The sequence below is a fragment of the Chamaea fasciata genome, unplaced genomic scaffold (assembly GCF_029207755.1).
Source record: "Chamaea fasciata isolate MVZ Bird 193981 ecotype frontalis unplaced genomic scaffold, bChaFas1.0.hap1 SCAF_5, whole genome shotgun sequence".
NCBI lineage: Eukaryota > Metazoa > Chordata > Aves > Passeriformes > Sylviidae > Chamaea > Chamaea fasciata.
In genome coordinates this window covers 54511800-54539598 of record NW_027094090.1, presented here as the reverse complement: position 1 = coordinate 54539598, position 27799 = coordinate 54511800, and the positions used below count along the sequence as shown (strand labels likewise).

General features: G+C 41.7%; 2 protein-coding genes across 2 annotated transcripts; one reads left to right on the top strand and one right to left on the bottom strand.

Annotated features, from left to right (window-relative positions):
• Positions 1 to 7283, top strand: LOC136290340 (uncharacterized). Its single transcript, XM_066184684.1, has 5 exons — positions 1 to 279; positions 728 to 954; positions 1686 to 3472; positions 5105 to 5245; positions 6127 to 7283. Exons 1-5 carry the CDS (start codon positions 1 to 3, stop codon positions 7281 to 7283), a joined length of 3591 nt encoding a protein of 1196 aa, XP_066040781.1.
• A 2023-nt stretch (positions 7284 to 9306) lies between these two features.
• Positions 9307 to 27147, bottom strand: INTS13 (integrator complex subunit 13). The gene is made up of 17 exons (XM_066183750.1): positions 26660 to 27147; positions 25376 to 25607; positions 24387 to 24461; positions 23474 to 23676; positions 23074 to 23154; positions 21813 to 21903; positions 20682 to 20810; positions 18958 to 19042; positions 17056 to 17145; positions 16502 to 16591; positions 15340 to 15518; positions 14415 to 14585; positions 13877 to 14031; positions 12686 to 12916; positions 11630 to 11769; positions 10824 to 10959; positions 9307 to 10031 (listed from the first exon to the last, which is right to left on the bottom strand). The coding sequence occupies exons 2-17, from the start codon at positions 25598 to 25600 to the stop codon at positions 9992 to 9994; spliced, it is 2121 nt and encodes a 706-aa protein (XP_066039847.1). The 5' UTR covers positions 25601 to 25607; positions 26660 to 27147; the 3' UTR covers positions 9307 to 9991.
• Positions 27148 to 27799: the final 652 nt, after the last annotated feature.

The following is a 27799-nucleotide window of genomic DNA, read 5'->3' as shown; positions in this document are numbered from 1 at the left end:
ATGGAAGATGCCTGCCGGGACCCAGGGCACACCCAGCACAGCTCTCCTGCCTCGGGGCCCCCTCTGTTCCTAGGGCTGAGGGCCTTGCTCCCTCTCCTCTTTGTGCTGCTGTCTGTCTGTGAGAGCTCCCCTGCTGCAGCTGCCAAGGGATTGAATAACAGATGGGAAAAAACAAAGAGCCTGCAAGGAATAATCCCAGATGTAACTGTCCTCATGGGGAAAATATTCTATCATCCAGTGCCAGCGTTGGCCTTTCAGGGAACGATAACTCAGTACAAGGTAATGCTATTCAACACATTTCCCAGTACAATCCTGCAGAAAGACATTCACTTTGTGTTTAAAATGAACTCACTAAAAATCTCCTAGAAAGATGTAATAGAAACAGGTAGAACTGATAGCAAAAATCTCACCATCATTCACAGCCAATGCAGCAGTTCCCAACTGAGCAAATGAACAACTTACATACACCTGTGTTTTATCTAGCAACAGTCTAAAGAATGCAGGGTCTTGGAAATGGACAATAAGTGTTGCCACTATGCTAAAAAAACACCCAAAACAAGCACTACATGAAAAGCCAAGGCACTGTGATTTTCTAGGATTTTCAAGTGGATCAGTTGTAGCTGTTTCTGAACTTTTGTCCAGCTAGAGCTTACACTATGTAAAATAGGAGTAGTAACATCATGTCCTACCACTAATACTGTTTCTTTGCCATCCTCTTACGCAGCAGATCACTTTAGCCAGTGGTGCAGATTTGCCAAAATGGTTGGAATTCAACCCCAAAACAAACATGCTGCAAGGGCTGCCGATGGCAGGGGAGGGAGGAGTGTACCTGCTCAACCTTGCTGCCTCTGGAGGGGTGCCTGGCCAGGAAACACTGAGGGCTGCTGGAAATTTCACCATCCACGTGCAGGACTTGGAAATGCAGAACTTGAAGCACATGCTGAACCGCTACCAGTGAGTACTGCTGGTCTCCATGGCTTCTGCTCTCATTAGTGAGGGGAGGGAAAAAAGATTTTTAGGAAAAAAGAGATGGGTGCTCCCTAATTGACACAGGGTGGGGTTTTTTCCTGCTGTGGAAATGTGATATCAGGGGACCAAAACCAAACCAAAACCCCACAAAGTATTGAACAAGCACATGTTGAATATAAAAGCAGGAGGCTTTGTTGTCCCAGAGCAAGAGTGCACAGCAAACATGGGCATGAAGAGTGCAAGCCCAGCAGCACAGGGGCACTGATTCTCCATTGGACAGGTGGCATCCAATCTCCCTACTCCAGTTCCTAACCCTTCTGTGAGCAGGGAGAGAGGCAAGCCCCCAGTGAGGCTGCAAATTGCCTCCACAAGACACTCTTTGTTACCACTGATGGTACTTTCTTAGTGTAAATTCCTACATTTGATGTCTAACGGGCTGGGAAGAACTCTGAAGTGAATTACTACCATAGTGAGGACAGTGTTTGGGGAATTCAGCCCACGCTGCTGTGCTCTGCACAAGCAGTGGGATCAAACTTAGCCATCAGTGAAGTTAGTGGAATGAGAAACATTCTTATATTCCAGGAGAAGGAAGTTTTGGATTAAGAGGTAAAATTCTGAGCAATGATTGACTAAATTCAGACAGGGATATTCACAAACACAGGGAGGGGTAAAAAGAATTACTCTTAACCACTCTAATTCTGGACTTGCAATGTCAGGTGTGGGACGGAAGCTGCCATCACTTGTGCTGAAATCATTCTCTGTGCTGGAGCAGCAGCCCTGGAAGTCGGGGAGCGCCTGTCGGTGGTGTGCAGGATGGCTGAGTACCTGCACCTGGACAGCTCCCTGCTGACCCTGCTGCAGCACATGGGCCCAGCAGCCAGGGGCACGCACGTCCTGGCTGAGGACACGGCGCACATCAACCTCACCGCCAGCCTCTACCTGGGGCTGTCGTGGCCCGTCACGTGTGGAGGCTTTGCCCTGCTCCATCAATTCATCCAGGTCCTGCAGCACAACATGAACTCACATCACCTCTCACGGCTGCTAGGGTATGAAATTGCAGGCTGGAGAATACTCAGGAGAGGGGAGAATGAGAGAAAGTCTCCAAGACTCCGCCGCAGGCAATTAATGATCACACCAACACCTGCATTAAAACCAACTAGAATTACCCAGAAACCAGCTGCAGGAGAGGCTTCTAGACCTTTTTTCTTTCCTGTGCCAAGCCAGTTACTCACCCCACTTGTGCTATCACTCAGAGCTACTCAGAGCTTACCAACCTTCTGTGCAGAAAGTACAACCATGGCAAATTACAAGATGCAGAATAATATCCACCTTGCAAGTCAAGAAAGCTTGGTCACCTTAGAAATGGACTCGGCATGGGACATGCCAACTAACCCCACGGTATCCACTATGTTTGCAGACTCTCATTTCCCAGATCTTTCACCTTCACTGGTGACTGAAACGATGCTTCTCTTCTCTGACCTGGAAGTGCTGCCTGCTGGAGCTTCTGGTGCATCCTTGCTGCTAGAGCAGCCAGAGCCTCAAGTGCCTGAGACAGACTCCTATTTCCTTTCCAGTAAATCAGAGATATCCACATACCATCTCCTACAGGACATCAGTTCAGGCACAGAGCAGCTTTCCAGGCCATGGGCGATAAACATTCTTCAGGAGTGGCCTCACAGCTCAGCAGTGGCATTTTCCCCCAAGACTGAATTACACCCATTTTTGCCAGGAGCAATGTCAGTTTCAGAAGTGCCAGGTTACAGCAATAAGGCAAAAAGTAATTTTCCAGAACTTGAAAAGCTTTCTGATGCATCCTTCTGTCCAGAAGCAGTCCCTTCACTATTCCAAGTAGCTTCAGTAGGGGTCACAACTTTGTCTGGCTTCACATCTCCCATCAAGGACACATTCCCAGCTGTCCTAGCAAGCAGCAGTCTGAGCCAAGTGTTCACTAATGGCTGTGAACCTCATTCTAAACCTTTTATGACTGACCCACAGCCCAGTGGCTTTTCATTTGCTGGAGAGAAAAGCACAGCTTCTTCTGTAGCCCAGAGAGAAGCACAGACTCTCTATTCCAAATTGTTTTACAGTACTAAGGCTTCAGCCAGCTTTCCTCCCACATTTACCAGCACTGTCCCCAGTAAAGCTGAAGCACCTCATGATCCAAGTCTGATCACTCTGTCTCACCCTGACACCACTCCAGTCCTTACTGTGCCAGACGACTTTTCTACACTTCACATGTCCAGATTATCCAGACCAACAAATACATTCCCTCCTTCTTACGGCAGCAGCATGCTCAGAACAGAGCCAAAACCCACAAGGATTTTATCCAGTGGAACAGAGGAATTGCTTTCAGACAAAGATCTGGGAGCAAGTGGGATTTTGCCAAATGTCACCAAGCCTACCTTGGAGTCACACAACATCTCAGGCATCAACCCACATGCTGTAGAAGCACCCTTGGTGACTTTATTTAATGGCACTTCTCACCTGCCCAGCAGCATAGCGAGTATGTTTAAGATTTGACTTTCCTTTTGTCCTCTTTCCTGCTCTGAGTCCTGCCGGAATAGTTCAATACAGTTTCTTGTGCAAAAGCACTGCTTCCCTGCACTAGGCATACGCCAGCAGCAGTCTTCCCCATAAGGAAATGCCTTTTTTTTTTTTTTTTTTTTTTTTTTTTTTTTTTTTTTTTTAGCTGGGAGCAGAATTCTCAGCTGAATGATCGGGCCCAGCTTTGACCATCCTATCTAAGGAAAGATGGGGACCCTTAAAAAAGCTCCAAAGGAACACAAGGATGGTTAGAGGTCTAGAAAACATGTCAAACTGAAATAATTAGTCTAGAAGACTGAGAAAATACATGAGTTTGTATAATATTTTGCTTAAATGATGAAAGATGCATTCTCAGAATCCCCTGGGAACTAACACAGCACTAATGACCTTCAAGTGCAGTAAAGATGATTTAAGTTAGACATTAGATAAACTTTCTCACAGTAAGGATAATAAAACATTAGAAAAAATGCTTAAAGAATATTGTGGAGGATTTTTAAGGACTGAACAATAAATATTTATCAAAAATGACACAGAAATAGTTGACTGTCCTTTGGAGTAAAGAATTAGGCCAGACACACTTTTTAGTCTGCCTTCTCCTCCAAATGCATGAATCTGTGACTCAGGCTTAAGTGTTCACTAGACAACAGAGATGGCTTATTTGTAGTACCAGTTGGGTAAATTTGTGGGATTATGCCTGAGTCACCTTATATTAAACCTGTAAAAATGTACCCATAGAAGATTTTAAACAGTTACAAAGTGCAGAATTCAGAATCTTGTTAATGCCCTTCACAGCCATCTTATTTGTAAAACTTTATTAGACCTACATTAAGTCCGTACCCGAAGCCTGTATTCAGACTGTAGTCTGAGATATTTAGGTTTGCAATCATATTTCCCAGCAAGCATCATTTAGAGAGAGACTATTTTACAAAAGCGTGTGGGGTGTGACAGGACAAGGACTAATAGCTTCAAACTGACAGAAAGCAGGTTTAGATTGGATATTAGGATAAAATTCTAAGTGAGAATGGGGAGGCCCTGGCTCAGGTTGCCCAGAGAAGATGTGGTTGCCCCTGGATCCCTGGCAGTGTCCAAGGCCAGGTTGGATGGGGCTCTGAGCAGTCTGGGATAGTGGAAGGTGTCCCTGATCATGGCAGGGGTTGGACCTGGATGGTCTTTAAGGTCCCTTTTAATACAGGCCATTGTGATTCTGTGGTCTGTCAAAGCCCACAGATGGACAAAACAGCCCTAACATATTACTGTTATTAGCACTCTGGCAAGCACAGGCCATGCAGAAATATTAAAAAAACAAACAAACAAACAAACAAACAAACAAAACCCCAGCAGCACAAGACTTTCTTCTCCAGAGATAGAAGCCACTTCCATTCCCTCATTTTTTAAAGGGAAGGTTGAACTCCAGCCTTTTTCCCATGGTCCTTCCTTCCTTTTCCTGGAAGAAACTGGCAAAGGTCTTCAATCACATGCCATAAAAGCTTTCAAACTGTATTTCCAACCCTGTAACATATTTTTGACATAAGATTCCTTTTACATAGATCTAAATGATCTTTCACCTTGAACTGTAATCTCACTTTCACAGGGGTGGGTGAGACACTGCTGCCATCACATCTGGATCCAAGCACCCGGCTGCTCCCCTCATCTGAAAGACTACAGTTTGTGGAAAATGCATGGATTCTTCTTCCATTTTCTGCTTCACAAGAGCTGCAGACTGTGACCCAAGGTAAAAACAAGTTTACTTTTCTGTTCTTGCTTCTGAACACAGCTGCCATCAACCTTTTCATCCACCCTGCAAGGTGTCTCTGGTTTCCTGTACTAGAACCCATGCAGTCCTTGGACTATCATGACTGAAATATTCTTGTCCTGAAATCATCCCTCCCTAATACTCACATTAGGTAATATACAAGGAGAGAATAATACGGCATGATTTTACTAGTCCTGACCATAAAGTGTAGAAAGCACAAGTACACAAGATCCAGAAATGGCAGGAAGAGAGGACCACGTTTGTCACAAGCTGCAGGAATTCTGTGTCGTGATCCTTCACTCCTTGAGCCTGGCAGCAAACTTCACCTGACAGTCACAGAGAGTTCCTTTCAAATTTGTCCCCACACTTTATCATCCTCCAGCTTACCTGGTGTCTGCTCCCAAATTCTCTGAAACTCTTCAAACCAGGCAGATGTGAAGCACTCACAGCAATCCCATCTCAGGCATCCATACTCTCATAAAATCCCCCCCGCAAAAAAAATCCATGGGTAATATTGAAAATAGAAGACAAAACAATACCATATTGTGGTATTTCTGTGTAAAAGTTATTAGAATTAGATGCTATTGTTTGGGAAGGGGCTATACGTGACCTGACTAATATTTTGGACTAGACAAAATAGTGTGAAGGATATTTACAGCTCTTTAAATAAACAGATATCTAAATACACTTAAGAGATGAGGTTAAGATGTGAGCAAGGACAAGACTTTACTATTTAAAGTTTCAGTTTCTGCACACTCCACTCTACTGAGGCTGACAAGATTTCTTTGCCATCCCTCAGCAAGAGACAGCAATATTTTCCTCCTAACTCTTTCCCTCCCTTTTCTCCCTCCTCTCTAAAGGGCAAGCAAACACTTCCCCAAAGGCTGTTCATGCCATTAAATTCCTAACAGCAACCATTGGATGCCTGTTCTTTGTCCCTATACCTGCCAACACATTTTATGACGAGGAAGATGGCAACTCCACTCAGTTATCCCTACAAATCCTCCCAGCTGATGGCTCTCCATCGGGATCTGAGAGCTGGCTACAGTTTAACACCTCCCAGCAGGCCATGCACGGCTATCCCCTGGAGATGGATTTCCAGTATTCCCCTCAGGAGTTTGTGCTGTGTGCCACGGATTCTGGAGGTCTGACAGCCTGGCAATCCTTCACCATCGAGCTCCTGAAGCCCCCCGAGTCACCGTGCCACCTTTTCACCGTGCGGACCAAGAACAGCTACTCTTCTTTCTTGAGGGAGAGGAAAAGGGTGGGTTTGTTCCTGGAGAAGCTCTCCCTCTTCCTGAACTCCAGCAGCCCCAAAGATATCGCGCTGACAGCTCTCCAGCCCGGCTCCACACTCATCTCCTGGTACAACAGCTCTCTGTGTGCAAGCGCCAATGTATCTTCCAGCTGGTGCGGGAAGGCTGAGATCCTGCAGGCACTGGAGAAACTGAGAGTGCCAGCTGGGTCTGTGAGCCCACGCTTCATCCAAGCAATGCTGCCAGAGTACAGAATCGATGTGACTTTCAGCATTTCCTGCAGCGAGGCCCGCCCAGCCAGCACAGAGCCGTTCCCCGGGCCTTGCAGCAGCACTGGGCCAACGCTCCAAGCCAAGAACAACTCCACGATGAAGAGGAGCCCTGGTGCCTTACTGAGCAGTGCTTGTGCCACTGCTGGCCTGGTGCTGGCAATAGTGGTCTGCTGGCTTTGCAGGTGTCCCAGGAGGATTCCTGGAGCACAGCCTGTGATGGCTCAGACAAACTCCCAGCTAAGCCATGCTGCTGTGGAACTGGATGCCCTGAGACCTCACAAAGCCCCTGTACACGAGTGCAGGGCTTCACTTTCACCTCCATCATGGATCCCACCTTCAGGACCACCACCCTCCCACAAGCCGTGTCCCAGGCCAATCCCTCACGTCACACCACCTGTCCAGCCACCAAAATACCAACTCCCTCCCCAATATCCAGAGGCTCTGACCACCCACCACAGCCAGGGCAACATCCAGAGGCTTAAGTTTTAAAAAATTTTAAATGGTATAAAGAGCAAATCTACAAAAAGAGAAATTGCATTACAAGGTGCTATCCTTAACACTTCAAAACCCCCAATGTAAATAGGCAGCTAGTGATTTTTACCATGTTTCAATTTAGAACAGAACACATTTGAGCCACACCTAACCAAGGGGCAGTGATAGAAGCAGAACTCAAGTGAAGCAGGCAAAGGGACCTCCTGATGAAGGGGTAGAATTAAAACCCTGTATAAGTCTGAACAAGAAAATACACATTGAGGTGATGGTAGTGGGAATGAGGGATCACAGGCAGTGTTGAGCCAATCTCACTCCATTATGTCTCCCTGACTCATAAATATACATTTTAAATACAAGAAGCAGAACTGTACCAGAAGGATCACCACAAAACATGATGGTTCCATTGAAATTCAGAGGTGCTACAATCTTGGAGTCTCTAGGCCACCTTGGAATTTTAGAATTAAAAAAAAAATGCCGGACTGTGTCTCTGTCCTTTCAATCTTTCAAAACTTAAACTGTTTCTATAAATACTTCATATGTAGCATTTCTAATGGAATAGTAGCTACTGAACTCTTCCTGTTAGGTAATTTGGTGCAATGTACCTTTAAAGATGTATTTTGAAGTTCCAGGCTTGCCTTCTTTACAGTAGAACTGTCTCTCGTCTGCTTCCACCTGGGACAGTTCCAGGATTGCAGAGAATTCCTAAAGTTCTGCAGAAGAATTTCTAACGGCTTTTTAAACATTTTGAAAACCTTCCAGTTTAATAGATTGTCACATACAAAATGCAATCCATAATTTATGAACTGCATTCTGCAATCACGTAAGATTAAGATTAAGCTACTTAATCTGTAACTTCCAATATTAATCTGTAAACTCTTTTTAGAACTGACAAAACCTGAGAACAGTGTCAAACAGGAGCAAAGCAGCACCAGCGGCACTATGCAGGGCAGGAGTATGGAATGCCCTTTCCAGAACTGCAAAGATCAGCTCTTGGCAGTCTCCTGTGTCCCTGTGAGACCCTCCAAGCACAGACTCACAGTCCCCAGGCCCTGCTCATTTAATCACCAACCAGTCTGACTTGGCAGATGCTCCAAATGTGGAGAATGGAGTTAGCAAACAAGCTAAACAAATACATACTTTAATAGCAGGTGCTATTAAATTTCTCTTCTGCTAATGAAGTATTTAATTCCTGTGCATGTTTTCAAGGAGTGCAGCTGACTATTAATGGTACATGAGATGTAACACAATTCCCAAGGCACAGGATGAGCTTTTCAGCTCTAACTCTCCAGCCTAGCAAATTGCAGAGCTGACATTTACATGCTCCCCATCTTCCAGACTTAAACCTCTAGTAAACAAGAGAAACATCCAGAGTGATATGCAGTGAAATCTCATTAAAACAACCCAGAAAGTTTGAGCAGCAGTTATTCTGTGGCAGTTTTCTCCATCAGAACATTTCAGATAGGCTATCAAGAGATGTGGTGATGGAAGACATTCTGTTTTCAATGAAGTAGTAAAAATAAAAGCAATAAAAGTCTTCAGAGTAGCTGAATAATCACCTTGAAATTATTCATGGTCCTTTAGCAAAGCTGAAAAAAGGATTGTTACAAATGTTAAGTGAAGAATATTTGTGTTCAGATCTATCCATCATGGACTATGGTATTTAAAGTTGAAGGTGAATATATTGATTTAGTTTTAGAAAATCTCAAAGATGTGTCTCAAATCAACTCTAAGATATCCAATCTGTGAGCCCTTCAGTTGCTTACAGAAGCCAGATACAGATCAGAGGAAGGCTGACACACTTGGAGAGCTCAGGACTTCATCTTTTCTTAGCCCACGTGGAAGACAACCCAAAATCTGACAAGGGATCAGATCACAGACATTGACTAAGTTTTCCCAGTCGACAGTTCTACTCCCCAGTGAAAGAGGATCAAAGAAACTGAAGACAGATCTCTTAACTTTTCATTCACAGCCATTCATACTCAGTCTCTCAGATACAGAACCACAAGTATCACACAGAATATACTTCATCAAAAAATAATTATTAGCAAAAAATTTTATTGTACTTTTGCTTACAAAGCCTTATCTCCAACGCAACAACCTGAAAGGCTTTGTTTTCTAAAGACCATTTCCATTTCATTTTTAAAAAGTCCTTAAACCAACAATTTTTATCTGTAAAACCCCTCACCCTCCCACCCCTCAGATGAAAACCAAGACTGGCACTCTCTCAGCTCAGTGTCTGCGTACTCAGTGTGTGGCTTTTCCATAATTCTGAACTCCTGAGGAATCCTCATATAAATAAAAGGTATTCATGAACCAAAAACTTACGATGTTATCAGATTATAAATTACTTGAATTTTTTTTTTTTTTAGACATTCATCACTGATTTTGAAATAGTATCCAATACTTCTGGGCAAGGACTTTAAGCTGGCTAACATTTTTGATTACTTGATTTACTCCATGGCAGCAGAGGTTTTCTTCATCCTAAAGCACAACTGGAAAACGCTTCAGGACAGCTCCTATTTGCACACAGTTGGTTTAACTTGATATGCAGATTTCAAACTCCATAGCAAAAACAGGACTAGAAAAATGCAGAAACCAATCAAACCAGAGCTCTACAACTGTATTGAAACAGTACCAAGAACAATTCCAGCATTAAATATTTTTGCAGTTTGGCCAAGTTTTGTCCCAAGAAACAGAACTGATCCTCACTGCCGGCCTGCTTTTCCATTTTCTGTTGTTTCCATTCTGAAAGGCAAGACAACAATTGGTAAGGCTTGTTACCGGAAGAACAATCAACAGTTTAAAAAAATCAGATTTCAATGCTTTCATAAGTATTTTTTACTTCACTAACTGTCCTGTCTCTCCCTACCCCAACACATGCAACCATAACTCCTCTTAATATTTCTTTAAACAGCAGGAAGGAAAGGTTTCTGCAGAGATACATTTCAGCTGTGAAAAACCATCCATTGTCAACCTCACCAAAATCCAAAATATTCATGTGACTAAAGAATCCACTTTGAAAAACTTGAGCTTTAGCCCTTTGTTACAAGGGCTTCATCTCACTCCTCTTACACTGATCACTACCATCATCTGATTGGTATGGCTGGTTTGGTTTTCCAGTGTTTTTCATAGAACATGGACTACTGTCAACTTCATTACAGCACAGCCAAAGATTCAACCACTTTATTACCAAAAGTATTTATAGGTCACTACTACCAACAGTATTTCTGTATCAGCCATTCCTTTGGAAGCTAAAGCAAGCAGAAAATCTCAGCTACTGCTCAACCCTGAAGTTTCATAAAGAGTTTTGCTGCAAGGGCAATCCCTGAGGCCCAGGGCAGCCCAGCTCTCAGCAATCAGTCTCACTCAGCACAGATGCCAACAGAAAATCAAACACTACTGTGGTTCTCGATCAATGCTGAGAAGCAAAGGAATGTATTTAGATATTCTAATCATCAAAAGAGCAGTATCTAATGCTGTGAACTCCACACTAACTACTGCCAAGACAGGGGTAGTGATGCATTTCCTGATACAAACCCATTTTCTTCTTTCAGATGTTGATACAGCTCAGCTTTGTTGTTGACAGAGTTCAACCGACCAATAAATTCCTGGTGTTTCCTCGAGTTAGCAGTATTAATTCTGTTGCTCCATAAAGACAGCAAAGACATTGGCCCTAAAATTTTAAATAAAAAGAGTCTAAGTGATGAAATTTCTGAATTAATATTACATCATTATAACACCTTAAAGGAATTATAGATTACAGTAATACAACACGTTAAAACCACTAATATTCAAAACATTAAACTTAGAATAGGAGCTAAATAAATAGAAAATATGCAAATTGATAATGGCTGAGGAGTTGCTATACGTGATATGGACTCTGCTTTAAATGCAGAATCTCAGCATCAGCTCAGCCACTGTGATAGAAAATAACTCACACTAAGGAGGACAAATCAGTGAGAACCGCCCATTTTGACAACTGCACTGCTTAGGCAAGTTGATTATTTATTAGCAGGAGACAGTGATTTTTGATACCTGCCCTCAAACAGCATTCCTCACATACAGTAGCTCTAACAGCACCAGCAGGAACTTGGCCAACGCCCTGCCAACCAAGAGTCAACCAGCAGACCCACACAGTGTCTTGGATCTCCCTTTTTTCACAAACCTGCTGAGGTTAACATGGTTTCCAAGAATTTCTCAACATGTGGCATTTAATTTAACAAAATCATCACTGACTTAGCTTTAACTCCAAAATTATTCACCCCATTACTTTAGAAAACACAGACTAATGCAACAACATCTACCTTTGAAAGAAATAATCTGTTGTAATTGTTCTGGTTTACCTTTTGCCTTTTCAACTGTGGGCATTTCATCCATTGTGATGAGAGGCTTTTTGTTGGGGGGCTCAGGAGAATCAGGGGAGTCTTTGATAACTTCAGCTTCTGCCAGTTCTTCTTTCTCCCGATCCAAAAGACCTTTTAACCTTTTTCAGAGCGAAGGAAAAGGGTGAGGAAAAATATGATTGAATGGGATGTAATTCCTAATAGCTTTCTGTACTCCTCAAAATTATACAGGATCCATACCAGGAGAGTTTCTTTTGACCCCTTGGAGTGGGTGATAAACAATGGGGAGTTCTAGCCAAATAATTCTCTATATAAAGCATTACATAAAGGAAAGGTTCTTAATACACAGTTTCACTTCAGTTGAGACAATTGATGCTTGAATTGTGAAGGAAACACTAAATAAAAATAAATATATACATATAGAAATACCATACAATTTCTTATTATCTATTCGAGGTGAATTCAGACCCATTCACACCAAATCCATTTTATCTCAGTCCCCATTTCTGTTCCATGTGTGAAAGCAAAGTTGTAGGAATGACCATTCACAGGAAGGCACGGAATGCCATCAGCATGGTGACAGCAGTGTAGATGAAAAGGCCCTCCTAGCCTAAATGATCCCAGCATGCACAAAACACATGCAAATTAAGCTTATTACTATGAGCTTTTTGGATCTCTGCAGAAAGTAGTTTGAAAGGAGGAATACAGAACAGACTGACAGGTGCTTGCCACTTAGACAAGCAACAATAACAACATGAATTACAGACAGGAGGTAAATGGGCATTAATCTTGATGATCAGCTGAAGAGAAGAGCCAAATCAAGCTGGGTTGTTTAATCAACCTGAACACTGAACTACCTACAGCTTAAAAGAAAACAACTGCTTGTCCCACCTTTTCAGCCACGGTTTAGATTTCCATAAAGCAGTTTAATATCTGATAGCGTGGTTATGATAGAATCCAACAGCAGGAACTCCTCAAGCTGAAACACCCAGCTAAGTGGCTAACAACTAAGAACAAAAATTATGCTACAGTTAGATTTCACTTTAGAAAACATACCTCTCTGATTCCTGCCATGGCTTATCAGACTCATAGTCTTTGCCCAGCTTCTCTGACTTGTCCTCTTTGTCTTCTCTCTTTCTGCCTCGTTTCTTGCGCTCCTCCTCTTCTGGGGGTTTACTCCTGCACGCCATGAGACACTCGAGGACTCGCTGGTGTTTGTCAGAGTTGTTGATGTGTGCCCGGACAAGGGTCTCCAGCTCGTTCCACATAATGCGGTACTGCTCATCTCTGAAAGGGCCAGGAAACACTGGTCATGTGGAGGATTTCCAAAATCATCCAACTACTGACTGAATGAATGCAGACCCTAAGAAACAAAACAGAACCCCCAAACCAAAAATAACTCCAAAGAGATTATCGGCCCTCCTGTACTGGAGGCCTCTCCACCTGGGATTACTCTCTGCTTGAAACCACTTGAACGTTTCCCAGTTAACACCAAGAGTAGAGTTTAAATTGAAATGGATTATGTCCATTGAAATCATATTGTTCCACAAGATCTCACTGTCAAAAGGCACTCGTGAAATCTCTCAGGTGCTTGCTAACAATGCAACATCAGAGGGCCACTCATGTTCTGACATACAAATTAATTATTACATTATTTGGGTTAAAAAAACAAGAATGAATTGCACCACACAACTATCAACAACTCCCAGTCATGTAGGCAAATTGGGAGCTGAATTTCTTTACAATCAATTCTTGGAAACACAATGATCACATCCCAGTGATTAAGGGATCAGAATATTCTATGCTTATTTTAAAGAAGTATCCCATATTTTAAATAACTGTTCCAAAAGGATCCAAATATATCCCAGTTTTAATGCACCATTATTTACAATAGACTTAAGTTTTCATTACTATTATTATTTGAAATTATTCCACTTTATCTGTCCAATTTGTATCAATTTCTCACCTTTGCTGGTAACTATCTTTGACTTCTTATTTTTTTAAATATTTAAATTTTTAGGTAATAAAATTATCTATGTTCTTTCCCTAACATACAGCAATATCACTACTGTTACATCCCCTAAATGATACACGTGAAGCACTCACAGCATTTGGGTTGTGCACATACAGCATTTAGTTTACTACGTATTACTTTTAGCTATATTTTAAAAATTTGGTATGAAAACACTGTCAACAGACTATTTCTGAAAATAGTCCACAAACAACAAGGAGAGATATGCATGTAACCTTTTTGGCCCCTTTCCTCTGGTACCAACTGTTGAAATCGGCAATGGATCGTTCTTCCTCTCCATGTCCACCAAATTGTATATTGTTTTTTGACAATTCAGCACATCCTCATCAGTCATTGCTTCCTTTACAATCACACTGGCTAATGGCACTACCTGCAAGACAAAACAGAAATGAACAACAAGAAAATGTGTGTGTGTGTCACAGGAGAGCAACAGGGAGAAAAAAATTAAAGGCAATGAAACAACACGCAACAAAACCTCACCCTCTAATCCCCAGTTTAGTACTAACTCTAAGTATAAGCAGATCCTTTCTTTACCCAGAAGAACTGGAACTGTCAGGTTCAAATCATTTTATTTAAATAGCATTCCAAGAATCTACTGCATTAAATACAGAGTTACTTCAGGAAAAATAAAGCCGAAAATAAACTGATTTTACAGCAAGGGATTAATCACCCCAGAGAGTTGGTATTTCATCAAGTGACAAGGGGAAATTTAATCTAGGAACAGAACAAATTTACACAGCCCAGGTTACTTACAGCTTGCATGTTGAAGATGGTGGTCTGAGAAATAATCATAGGCCAGTAACGAGTATGTTTCTCTAACTGATCTTTTGCACGTTCCAATGGAATTTCAAGACTTCCATCGATCTTATATCTGGGCTCTAGAAAAGGAGTTAATCGGTTTTCCCTCATAAATTCACCAAAATCCTAATGATAACCAAACAAGATACAATTAGGCATTTCTCTAACAAAGTAAACTTTCAGTGAAGGGGCTAAAAGTTTAGCCTTGCCTATCACTTTGTACCATCCCACTGCCACATCTGACCCTACCAACCACAGCCCTGCCTCTAGCTCTCACGCATGAACCAGGGGGAACACAAAAACAGGGGCACAGAAATATGGGGTAAAAATCAATGTACGGGTTTTGACAAGGACTTGCAGATCTGCAACGTATTCAGTGTATGGGAAGAGTTATATTTTTCCAGAAGAAACTTCTGCTTGCTTACAAAAGATACCAAGGATGTGTCGAAAAAAATAAAGGATAAACAAAATGCATGACAGGTGATTGTCTGGTATCAAGGTTCAAAGCTGTCAAACTTCATCTTTTCTATTTATTGTACAAACCACTCATGTGCAATGTATCCTTTGACAGTAAGCATGATATGGTCCTATATGTATCCAACCCACAGAAGAAACTTGCCAAGAAAAATTTTTTCTAGAACCAGAACAAACTTTAAACACTCCTAAGGCATTAAGGAAGCAATCCTTGACACACCAAGTATTTTATGAAACAGGCATAACAATCAACAAATGTCGTATTTTCTACTAAATAGCTATCAAGGTTATTTATTACAAAGGAAGCTTGACCATGCAATCTACTCCAACACTTCCTCCCACACGTAGTGCCCTGCACCTGTTGCCATGTGAGAGAAGCAGCAGTGTAGGACAGAAAGACTCTTACTGTGATCCTGTAGTCAGTGACCCTCCCACCGCAGCCTTCGCTAATTGAGGGGGGATCTTCCAGAATTGAGCGGGAGCTGCTCAACACATGCAGGAAAATCTCTCCCCCGTGGCTGCTGAGCATGTGGCTGATGACTTTGGAGCCAGACTTGCGTGGCTGCTCCAACAACACCGAACGACCTGCGGGGAGGGAGATCAGTTTCAATCATTCATTCCTGCGTGCTGCAATTTTAAATTTCCAGCTGCATGAATACAGGCTTGTGCTCAGCCAAGAAGAATCTGAACCCACCAAGGTAGTGTTTTCCCCCAGCTGAACAAGGAACTGCCATCTCCTCATTTCCTGACACAGAACAGGGTATATGCTCCTACAATTTTACAAAGCAACACCAAAAGGCCTTCCCTAGACCAACCAAACACTTTTCCTATAGGATTTATTCTTAGGGGGGAAAAAAAAAACCATACTCCTAAGGCATTCAAATGGCCTTGCTGCAGAAACACTCTCATTAAAAGCAACTTTCAAAAAGAAATAACATAACCTCTTCAGTGTAAAGGTATCAGCTGATACCACTTGCTAATGCTTAAAATGGATACTGTTCTTCAGCCAGAGAAATAAAGCTGCCTTTGTCTTCTTTTCAGTAAAATACACCAAGCATAAAAGGGTGCATTCTCCAAAAAAGTTTCTTTTCATCAGGAAACAAAAATAGCAAAAATCAGAAGAGTGAGCTTATCTGAAATCCACTATTAATTTTAGTTCTAACCATTTTTATTAATCAAAGGACATTTTCACTACACAATCTCTAGAGAAAAATACACTAAGATATAGTGTTTAATAAAACCACTGCATGTTTAGACAACTGAATTACTGAAGCACAAATTCATTTAAAAGGATGTTTGTAATGCCATTTGGTTTGCAAACATACAAACCTCCATTTCAATACTTGTTCCTTCTTTTCATCTCTCCTCCCACCTTTAAGTTTCAAAACACATTTGCCTTTGAGGACATTTAACAACTTTCTTCTTTTATTTACAGAACATGTTAAAATAAATTTAGTATTTTTACAGTATATAGACATTACTGCTATACAAATCAAAACATGCCCAGTGTTCTATTTACAGAATTAAAAATTACAACATTGAATAATTAGCCAAGGACACAAATTTACCATTAAGGAGAAAGTTTGTAAGGCATGAAGAAGGTCTGCTATTTACATCTACTGGTGAAATTCTGTATGCTCCGGTGCAATAGTGCAGTTCTGAAAAATAAAGGAGTAGAAAAGTTGAGTGTAATTCCAGAGACAAAAAAAATTCCACAAAATAGAAGAATGGAAGAGGAGGAGGCTAGTCCACAACAAGCAGAACTAAAAAGTCTAGATGCCTCTCAATCTAAAGACCCTTGTACCATTTCCTCACTGGGAGGATTCCCAAGAATCCACAGCTCTGAGATCCTCATACATTCTCAAGCCCTGATTCCAGCAGAAACCTCAATTCTTTACCTCTTGAATTAATTCACTGACCAATCGGTCTGCTCCTTTTTTCTCTTATCTGTATTTCTGGCCTGCTGGCTCAATGAGTCAACATAAATTGCTAATAGTTGACAGGGTGCATGAGCTGAATGGCCACACGATTCCTAGGTCACCTCAGATCTTCCCTGTCTTTCTCTCCTGTTCTCAGTTTGTACAAGTTACCAACTAGTTCTGGAAGTTTCCATGTCACCTACCCACACTGTTGGTTCGAGGAGTACACCATTTCAGTGTCACAGTTTCCTTAAATGTGCCTTCTCTGCTGTTGCCACCCACGTGGTTATCACCTGCAGAGAGAAGCAGAAAGAGGGGGTGATCAACCAGAGTTTCTTTATTACAGCCAAACAACTCTAAATGTTTAAGGTACAAAATGTATGTAACGTGAACATATACACAATGTAATCTAAATTTAAAAGTTAGATATCTAACTTTTTAATTTGACAGTTAGAATGTTCCACATATGTTTAGTTCTATCAGCAACAGGCAATTTTTTTCTGATAAAATGCTCAGGACTTTTAAGACAGTATCTTTTTCAAAATTTTCCACACAGAAATCAGAACTCTTAAATGTTACAGCTGACTGGTGCTTGTACATATTATATTCCCAAAGTCAATTAAATCCATCTAAAGGCACATTTGACAAGTTTAGTTTTTTTACGGAAAGAAGTATTTGGTCTCATCACAGTCTTTTTGCTAAGTCAGATTCAGCCTGAATTCTCTCAATGTGTACTACTGATCAGGTACTTTATCATGAAAATATTATTGAAAATATTAAAATACTGGAAATACTTTATTATTAAAATTAACTGCAACAATTTAGAAATTATGTCTCAAAGTATCAAAAGGCCAAACTTACTTAACCTGAAAACTCCTCGGCATCATTTCAGAGAAATAAGACCAATGTAACTGAATTCCTGCCCTCCTAGCACCAGAGCTACTACAGCTGAAATACGTATTTAGAAACAAAGGAAAGAACCCAAAATGTACAGGATCTAAGAAGAGACTTTTGCCTCTCAAAGTTGTAATGGGAAAAACGTGAAGAGGAGAAGCAATCAGAGTTTGCTTCTGTGTTTTCCTAGCAGACCTAATTTCTTGAGCCAGTGGGTTTTACAAAACTGCTTTTGAGCCCTGGCAATAAAGCTTTAAGGTTTCAACATCCTAACACCAGTTCAGGTGAGGCCGAGGTCATTACTGCCACACCCTGCGCTTTTCATCAATCTTTAGTCATCCACTCCCCTAAAATTTGGAGCACAGCACTTGGAGATGACAAAGGAGCTACCTCCTCTTCCTCAAAGTAAAGGGAAAAAAAGCACAGACTCTCCAAAATGGCTACTTATGGATCATATGACATTTAATTCTACTAACACAGAAGTTATAGGCTGATTTTTAACAAAGTTTTACATCAGGCAGTTTCCTCAACAAAATAGTTCTAAAAAAGTCTAAGTGCTGTGCTTGTCCTAACTTTGGCTGAGCTATTAAAAATTCACCTCAGAGGAATACCAGGTAGGAATTCCAAATTTATGAAAAAAGATAGCAGGTATTTCAAATACCACAAAAAAGCTCAACAGCAGAACAAATCTTGTTTTTTCCAAAGCAATTATTGTTATAAACAGGCCTGTGGGATGTAAGTGATGCCAATTATTATTACTTAACAAAGTCCAATTGTGCAAGGCATAATTCTGCACGAATCCCCACAGGAGTGACTTCATTTTGTAAAATCTCCCTGCACATCTGGTCTCTCACCTACTTTTTATACCTCAGTAAGAAGCTGACATGCCCTTCAAATCTCATAGCAATCACAGAATCACCAGGTTGGAAGAGACCTCCAAGATCCTCGAGTCCAACCCAAAATATTCTGAACATATGTGAATTTGACCTGTTTCCTCATTGCTACATTCCGACTGCTGTATTAAAATGTCAGTCATGAGTACTATTCCAATGCCGACATTACAGATGAAGTTTCTTGGGTTGTAAGGAATAACTGAAATATTTGCTACATGAGCCTGAAATTTACATGGATTTGAAGCTCACAATCTTTCTTTGTGAATACTCCCAAAGAGACCGATCAAAGGCCACCTTCAGAGGGCCATTTCTACTTACCACTCTTTAAAAAATCCACGTGCGCCTCTTTGTGATGGAGAAGCTCCACATCATAGTTGGCTGATGTGTTAGCATGTTGTTCTTCCTTCAAAACAGAAAGGTAAAAAGAAATAAAATTACTTTACTTAGAGGTCACCTTTTTCATAAACGAATGATTCTACATTTGCCTTTCAGTCCAGAAGAAAACAAAAAGTTTTCAAGTGCCTCAGACAACAACGGGATTGCAATGTTGAGGAAACTTTGCTCTCTGACCAGTTTAAAGATGCAGCCAACTGCTTTTCCTCTTATTTTCTTTTTTGAAAACCTATTCCTCTTTATACAAGCATCATGACAGGATGCAGAGCACCAAATCCAGGTAAAAACTAGGTTTTCCTTTGTTTAAATCAGTGAAGTTAAGGAAGCCTACAAAACATTACATGAACACCAGCAGTTACAACTTCCTGAGCACCAACAAAAGCTCACTGCAGGGTAGAATGAAAATTACTTTTCATAATAAAAAATCAAGAATTCAAACGAAAACCCACAATTTTAACTTATTATTTCTTCATTTTAAGGTAAGAAGTGCACTCGCAGCTGCAAGTTTATAAATTTAAAAAATGGATTTTTGTAAAGAGGACACTGCATCTTTAAATAGCTGCAGAGGAACAGCAAAAACTGAACAGCAACTCTGATAATTTACTCTAAGTTTAAAAAGAAAAACAATTAAAAAAAAGAAAACACAGAAAACCCAACATAGTCTATTACTATAAGGACAAAGGCAGAAGGGAGAGGCACACCAGCAGCACACAGGTCAGAAAGTTACAGACAAGGTATTTGCAAACTGAAGTCACATTTATGACATGACCCATGTCAAACTCTCATAAAAGCTATGAAAATGACTTTGATAGCATGCTTTTACTTATAAAATCCACACAATATTGCTAGTTTTTAAAAATGCAATTAATGATTGACTGTGTTATAACTTAATGAATTGTTTTAAATCATGAAGGTTATCTGCCCACGGCTCTTTGTTTAATACTGACACTTGTCTCATTTGTTTCCTGCTGCCTGATCTGAAATTACTGTCAACTTAACAACTGACATCCTAAACTGCACTGATTTCCCTCCAAGTAGTAAAAAAATAAAAAATATGACCATCACTTCTACCACAAGATGCTTAATTGGTATCATCCTAACTAGATATATCCTGTCCCCATTTCACATTTATGGATCTTCCAAGTAGAAAAGCCACTGGAAAACCCTTGGTAAAAAAGCAGGTTTTAGTTACAAACACCTTTTTGTTGGGTGGGCATGATAATGAAACAGAGGAAAAAGAGACTCACTATGCCACTATTATGCACAAGGGTCAAGAATATCTAAACACAACTAGAAAAAGACAAAAGAATCACAGACAAATTGATCTGAGGTAAACAAGACTGTATTTATATAAAGTAATACAAACAGAACTGAAATAACACTTGTATTGCTACATCAAAAATTGAGATTCAGCAATACAATATTTTGTTCTGTGATCCTTCTTTACTTTTTTCCCCTTCTTTATTTTTTACTAACCTGATCACAGACATTGAATGTGGGCTAAGAAAAAAAAAAAAAAAAACAAACAGAAAATATGATATGGAGAGAAAAAACAATGTAAAAATTCAATTAAAATAAATATCAAAAGTTTTCAAACAAATTTAGAAGTGATGCAGGGGGTTAACACAGAGCTGTAGACACAATATTACCTTCATAGGGATGTTAGTTATTGTGGTTGAAGCCAGATCAAAGTGTTGCTGTACTAAAAGGTTCAGTTTTGTAGCCAGGTGCCTCCCTGCACGGACACTGTGCACTTCACTGGTTAGAACAGGGGAGAGCTGAAATAAATTGGATGGATTTCATGATTTAGGCTGTGGTATCATTCAACAGCATAGTTTGTTCAACTCTCAAATAAGCATTTATACTCCTGAGAGTACCACTCAAAAACCCACACCAGGGAAAAATACCAAGCAAGAAGCAAAAACTATTTTCATTCTGAATGTTGAGTTTATGCCAAGTGCTATAGATGCAGTTCTTTACAAATGGTAAAAAAAAAAAAAAAAAAAACAACAACAAAAAAAAAAAAAAAAAAAAAAAAAAAAAAAAAAAAACAGGAGTGTGCTAAAAATTTTGAGTCACTAATTCTTAAGAGGAAAAATTAGTATCATAATATGGGGAATAAATCTTAGCAGCAGATCTGGGACTAGTTTTTCATTCTTTTACCTGCTGAGTGACAGTAGCAAAGTAATTTTTTAAGTGTCTACCTGTAAGTACATCATACATACACAAGGCAAATAAACACAAGCTAGAAGACGCATTTGATTTTTCCCTAGCCAACAAGAACATTGGGTTGGGGCTCAAAAACAAAATCCCACAAAACAAAAACTCCAACAATTCCCAAAACCCCCAAAACAAGAACCCAACCAAACAAACAAAAAACCACCATCCCAAGACCCAAACCCAGTGACTGCCTTAGAGAGGGAAGTAGACAATTCATTTTTATCCATTCACCATCTTTAGCACAACTACAGCAGAGTTCTGTAGAAATTAATCACAGGAAGGTAGCCCTTTTTACTCCTTTTCATACACTAAATAATGGGCATCACTACATGCTTTTCACGTTAGGACATTTTTCTGGTGTCTTTTCTTACAGACAGCCCATTAAAATGCTGAGCAGACTGCTGAATAGCAGAATGTATTACAGATATTTTGTATGTACTTGGTTTCAAACAACCACCACATGGGCTTTTGCTACTGAACAATTGAGAGTAATATGCACTATTTTCAGTCTGACATAGTTCCTAATCCTGGGATAAATATTCTCATTTTAAGCTCCTCACCTCTTTTTTAGGACGATCTGAAACAAGGCTGTCTTCACCAACTGGGTACGTGTGGATTAACACCAGTTCACATTTCTGAATCTGCATTAGACTTAAAAATAAAAACATTTTGCTTAGCCTACAGTGTGGCAGACTATCTCCTAAAATTAAATTAATTCTGGTATCTAGAATACAGAGTCATAACATATGTTAACAACAACGTTGTTTCTGAGAGTGTGCTGCAGAAACTAGGTTACAGATATGATATTCAAAAGCACAGACTTCAAAATAAGTTCTTACCAGAATAAAAATAAAAGCCTAACATATTTCTTGCTCTTCAGATGCTATAGCACTGTGCTTCCTTTTAGACACATCAATGGAGTAAGTCCTTAATCTGTTCAGCTTTATTCAGCTGAATATTGACACCACAGAGGATTTGTGTCATCAAGGGTAGGTAGGAATGAGGGAATCCCAGGGAACATGAGAACAACTACCAAAACAGGACAGAGAGATGGGATATGATGGAATATATGCTGATATTCTGGTAGGGCTGGAAGTTTGGGGTGATACAGACATTGTACCACATCTCCACCTATAGCTATGAGACATCCTGGTCTTTACAACGGATTTAACACCTAATTCCTTGGGCAGGATCCTTTATACATCCATGAAACTGCAATTGCAGCAGGAAAAAATAGGAGATTGCTCCTTCTGCTACTGAAGTGCCCAAGGAGCAACCAGGAATAGGATCTCAACCTACTACAACTTCACAAGGCAACACAGTGCCATGGCCAAACACTTCAGAGCTTAATTAGACAAAACATATGGTGGAGAAAGACTTCTCAGAGGAGAGGAGATGCACTCTGTATTACAAGATTCCTTTATCTCAAGGGAAGTTCCAGGCAATACAGTCATTTAGAAACTAAAACTAGTTTCAAAGAAGTTAGCTGTTTTAGTCAAAGAAAGATGAACATAAAAGTAACAGAGTATTATCAAGAAAAACTGCTTCAGATGAATTAGTGATAAAAAACACAATGTGTGACAAGGCACAGTTATGCGTCTCATTTTGATGTAGAAGGTAACAAGATAAAGAAATCCTGTCTTATGAAGAATGATACCGGAAAGATAATGATCATACATCAGCTCTCAGACAATATCATGATTTACCACCTTCTACTTCATACAGACATTCATTCATATAGTTTATTAAAGTGAGTTTTGTGACAGAAATACATCTCTATTTCCTAGAAGATACAAGAGACTCTGTAAAAAGCATACTCACTGGTCAGAGTTAGCAGCAAGTTTGTTGTGCTCATGAATGGTCTCCTGAACACAATCCTCCAGCATCCGAACATGGCTGTCACTGCAAAGAAACAGTGGATTTCTTTTAAGGGGGCACCATCAATCCTCCTGTTCAAAGCCACTGAATATTCTTCTACTTAAAGCAGGCAATCTTGGAAACCTTTGGCTTTTTACTGTCGGAACCCCATAAACAAAACCTTTGATGAGGTGAGAAGTGCTCTAAGGAGGACCTGTGCAAAGAAGCTGCCTGCAGCCCTTGTGGGAATGTCTGGAACCGCTGTGAGTAGGGGCAGGAGCCCCGAGCACCGCCACAAAGCCCCTGTCCCTCCCCACCTTCTGGCGCTGGTGATGCAGATGACCCTGCCCCTGTCCCTCCCCACCTCTTGGCGTTGGTGATGCAGATGATCCTGCCCCTGTTGCCCACGCGCTCGGCGTTCTCCATGAGCGTGGTGCGGGCCTCGTGCTGGTACTCGGTGATCTTGCAGAGCGCCTCCACGGCGGCCACCAGCCCGTGCAGGATGCTGCAGCACTCGGGGTCGGCCCGCGGGTTGGGCGGCCCCACGGCCGCCAGCGCTGCCATCAGCTGGGCGGAGCAAACAACTGTTACCCAAAGACACCTCCCACCGCTTCCAAACCACCCCCAGAAGCCAGCGTTTAACACACCTGACATGCAAATTAATCCATTAACGAGCATTATTGGCAGCCTTCTAGAAAACATTTGGCCCTAAATTATCCTTTGCATTCAATTTATTCATTGTGACTAAATATTCTCATTTGTTACAGAGAAACACCTGACCATAATAACAATTTCTATCCAACACCCAAAAGACATTCTAATATCGGTAGTTGCCTTCTGCTTTTATTTTCTGAGAATTTGGAAATGCATTTCTTCCTCAAAGTAAATTTTTCAGAGGATGAGCCCTTTCAGTATGAGGATAAAGAAGATATTAACAATTAATGTACTTAACACAGATTATTTGCCTCTTATGCAAATATTTTAAAAAAGAATTTAAGTTCAAGAAGTAGCACCAAATTACAGAAGAAATTCGTAACTAATTTCTTCATAATATTTATTTTAAATATTTAAGTCCCTACTAAAAGATACTGGATTCTTTTTAAATTTTGTCTATAGAATAATCCAGGCTCATGTGCAGCTATTTGAAATTGTTATACAACAATTTCAGACTAGATCCACCGACACTGTAATTAACCCCAGTTATTTCATATTGAACACAATGTTCATTTCACAACGAAGTCTGAACTACAGAACCAAAGAACAGTTACAAATCATACCTCCTGCAAGTTCTGATCTTCTTGAGTCCAAGAATTCAACACATGAGCCCCAGAATCACTCACAATGAAATTCACCTACAAGGATCAAAAAAGCACATTAAGAAAACAGCCATTATATTGTTACTTCCCCAAATTTAAACAAATATGAATTGGATTTCTTTTTCTGACAGTCTGGAGAATAATGTGCAATGACAAGCCAAACTTAAAATAACAAACTCACAAAATTCACACACTCCTACTATATTCAGTTTTCCCCTTAGTAACATGATTAACAACTTCAACTTCTACTTGTACACCACAAAATCTTTCTCTACACCAAGTAAGATTTTCAAAATACTAGTATTTTAAGAATTAAGCATGTATTCAGTGGGATAGCTACAAAAATAAAGTAAATTCTAATACTGTAAACTGTACATCATTCTCCAAAATCTGGTACATCATGGGTAAATATCTACCAAGATTTAATTAACATCACTAAGAAAATAAGTTTTTCTAAACAAGGAGCTGTGTGTGCCAGGAAGCTCTCCCACTTTTCCAAACTGTTAGCTCCAGAGCGATCCTGCCTCTTCCTAAAGCCCAGAATTCCTTCAAAGCTCACACCAAAACCCTTACGAACAGCTACCATGTGTGTTTAGCAACAAAATTCAACTTAAGGCAATACCTTACTCAAGCCTTTGTAAAGTCAGAGCTCAGGAGAGCACAATAATAAATCTCTACGTTGCCCTAAAGCACCTCTCCATGTTTGGCACCAACTTGTAAAGTGACATTAAGACAATGAAAGATTCCAAAATTAAATACATAATGAGATTCGTATGTTACTAAAACAAATTAAAAGATCATGTATATAAACTGCAGGAACAAAATTTTAGGTGATAAACTATATTTGGTATTTTGCTCTAAACAACACGAACATATTAAGACTTGAATAAAACATGCAAACATCCCTTATGGTATCAAGCATGACATGCAGCATGGCTGGCAGAACTTACCAGCTTCTTGAAAGGGAAAATATCATACATTATCCTACAGTACTCCATGGACGACTCCACTGAGCAGGTCCACAGGGACTTGGAGATGGGTGCCAGAGGAATGATGCCCTGAGTGCGGTTCTTCACTAACATATCGAATTCCACGTGCTGCCGGCATGACTCTGCCATGTAGGGGCAGTGATCCACAACGAAAACAGTTTTGTGAGACTCAGAAAATATTTTCATTTTCTTCCTGTAAGAAACAGACGTCGAAAGCAGAAAGTAACTGCACACCGTGGAAAAAAAAAAACCACAAAAACAAAGAAACAGAACACACCATAAGATGACTGTGCAATTTACATGTAATATCCTAGAAACATACAAGTATTAGAGTCCATATTCAGTAGACTACATTTATCAGAAGAAACTATTTTTTCTCAGGAGGAAAAATACAGAGAACAGGGGAACTATATTGCTGAAAAGGCAACAAAAATGCACAGTATTACTCTCCTCACTTCTCTATTTAAAACCCACTTTAAAGAAGTACACAAACTGCTTCTATTTAAAGCATATTTCCTAAAATAAGTAACATGCAAAAATAATTTATGATGAAGCTTTAAAGACCTTTAAGTAACACAGTCAGAATTTTAAGCCCATTTTCAGTTTTGTCTTTGCTAAATACAGCATATTTTTAAATGAATAGTTTCATCTGTACTTCAGCATCCCACTGACAAATACCCCAGGTGGGAAATTACAAACATCACAGGGCAGTTAGGGCTGGAAGGAACCCCTGGAGATCATCCGGTCCAACCCCGTGCCAAGGCAGGGTGACCTGGAGCGGGTAACGCCTTCACGTGGCTTTGGAATATCACCAGAGGAGGACTCCGCTCCCTCCCCAGGCAGCTGCCCCAGGGCTCTGCCACCTTTCATGTACACAAGTTCTTCCTTATGTTGAGGTGGAACTTCCTTTTAGTTTATGGCCGCTGCTCCTCCTCCTGTCGCGGGGCACCACCGAAAACGGCGATTTCTAGCGTAAGAATTTATTTTTGTATGTACTCCTGCTTAATTACAGAATACACAAGATAAAAAAAAAGACATATAGGTTCATTAAAAAACCCTAAAATATTAAAGGAACGAGGGTCACGGAAGTCAGACGGCGGCTTCCTCGGGGGGAGGGAGAGGGGCAGGCCTGGGCCCCGTGCTCGGCTGCAGCTGCCGGGGCTCACCGCGGCCTGCCCCCGGCGTGCCGGGGAGCCCGGGGCAGCGCCGCTGGACAGCGTAAAGGGGACGGCAAGTGTTTCTCACCTGGGCCGACTTCTCCTGTGGTGAAGCAGCCCCGGTCCCGCTCCTCGCCTCGCCCGGGCGCGGCCGCGGCCCCGCTCCGAGGAGGAGGAGGGACGAGGCCCGCGGGGCGCCCTAGACAGGGCCAGGCGCGGGCGCCTCCGGCCGGGCGCCCTCCATGTCCCTGCGGCGCTCTGCTCCCCCTCCTCGGGCGGCTCGGCGGGGAGCGCGGGGCCCGGGTCCGGCCTGCGCGCCCGGCGCCCGCGGGGGTGGGAGAGGCGGCCGGAGCCCCCCCCGCTCCGCCCACCCCTGAGCCCGCGGGGGCCCCGCGCGGCCACGGGCGCCGCCGGCACCGCGGCTCCCCCGGGGGGAGCGCCCGGCCCCTGTCCGCACCTCCCCGGGCCACAGCGCCCGGCCGGGATCACTCGCCCGACATGCCGAGGCCGGCGCCGGCCCCGCCGCTGTTCCCGATCCCGCCTGGGCGCGGACGCCCCGCCCGTCCCTGCGCTCCCCGCACGGCTCGGGGGAGGAGCCCGAGATCTCGCGAGAGCACGCGGACGCCCTATGGGCAACCCCCGCCGAGGCCACCGTGTTCTCGCGAGATCTCCGGGCGCGGCACACATGGAGGGGTGGGAGCTCCGTGTGTGATTCGAGTTCGCCTGGGAATTCTGTCTTCCAGTGTGAAGGGCAGGAGCGTTCCCGCACAAGGCTCTCCGGTCACCGAAATTTGACACAATTTATACATTTTAAGAAACAGAAGCATCAGCGTTCACGGGCTGCAAGTTACGTAATTAGTACTCAACCCCGTTTGCTGGGTGTGTGTCCGGCTCCTCACACTCATTACTGCGCAGCCCGAATTCTCTCCTTTTGAGTCTGGGGTCTGTTTTAAGGAGGGGGTCGGTGGTTGCGAGCACCGGCATTAACTTTGCTCCAGTTACTGCTGGCTTCAGTCTTGATGGCTCCCAGCAACACAGACCTGTCATTTTGGGATTATCTCCCTTTATTCCGAAAAGACGAGACAAGCATACGATCAGAGAACCACACAATGCCCTGGCCAGGGAGGAACCCTATTAGCCCATCCAGTTTCTTCCCCCCTGCTATGGGCAGGGACACCTTCCACTATCGCACTATCCACTATCCCAGGTTGCTCAGAGCCCCATCCAA

What these genes read in the sequence shown, in the direction of transcription:
- LOC136290340 (XM_066184684.1), top strand. Translation starts at nt 1, where the DNA reads ATGGAAGATGCCTGCCGGGACCCAGGGCACACCCAGCACAGCTCTCCT. An exon ending in CCTGCCCAGCAGCATAGCGA is followed by an intron (nt 3,473 to 5,104) that starts GTATGTTTAAGA and finishes TCACTTTCACAG; the next exon opens with GGGTGGGTGAGACACTGCTG. An exon ending in GCTGCAGACTGTGACCCAAG is followed by an intron (nt 5,246 to 6,126) that starts GTAAAAACAAGT and finishes TCCTCTCTAAAG; the next exon opens with GGCAAGCAAACACTTCCCCA.
- INTS13 (XM_066183750.1), bottom strand. Translation starts at nt 25,600, where the DNA reads ATGAAAATATTTTCTGAGTCTCACAAAACTGTTTTCGTTGTGGATCAC. An exon ending in TTTTCCCTTTCAAGAAGCTG is followed by an intron (nt 24,462 to 25,375) that starts GTAAGTTCTGCC and finishes TGATCCTTGTAG; the next exon opens with GTGAATTTCATTGTGAGTGA. An exon ending in CAGATCGTCCTAAAAAAGAG is followed by an intron (nt 20,811 to 21,812) that starts GTGAGGAGCTTA and finishes AATTTATTTCAG; the next exon opens with CTCTCCCCTGTTCTAACCAG.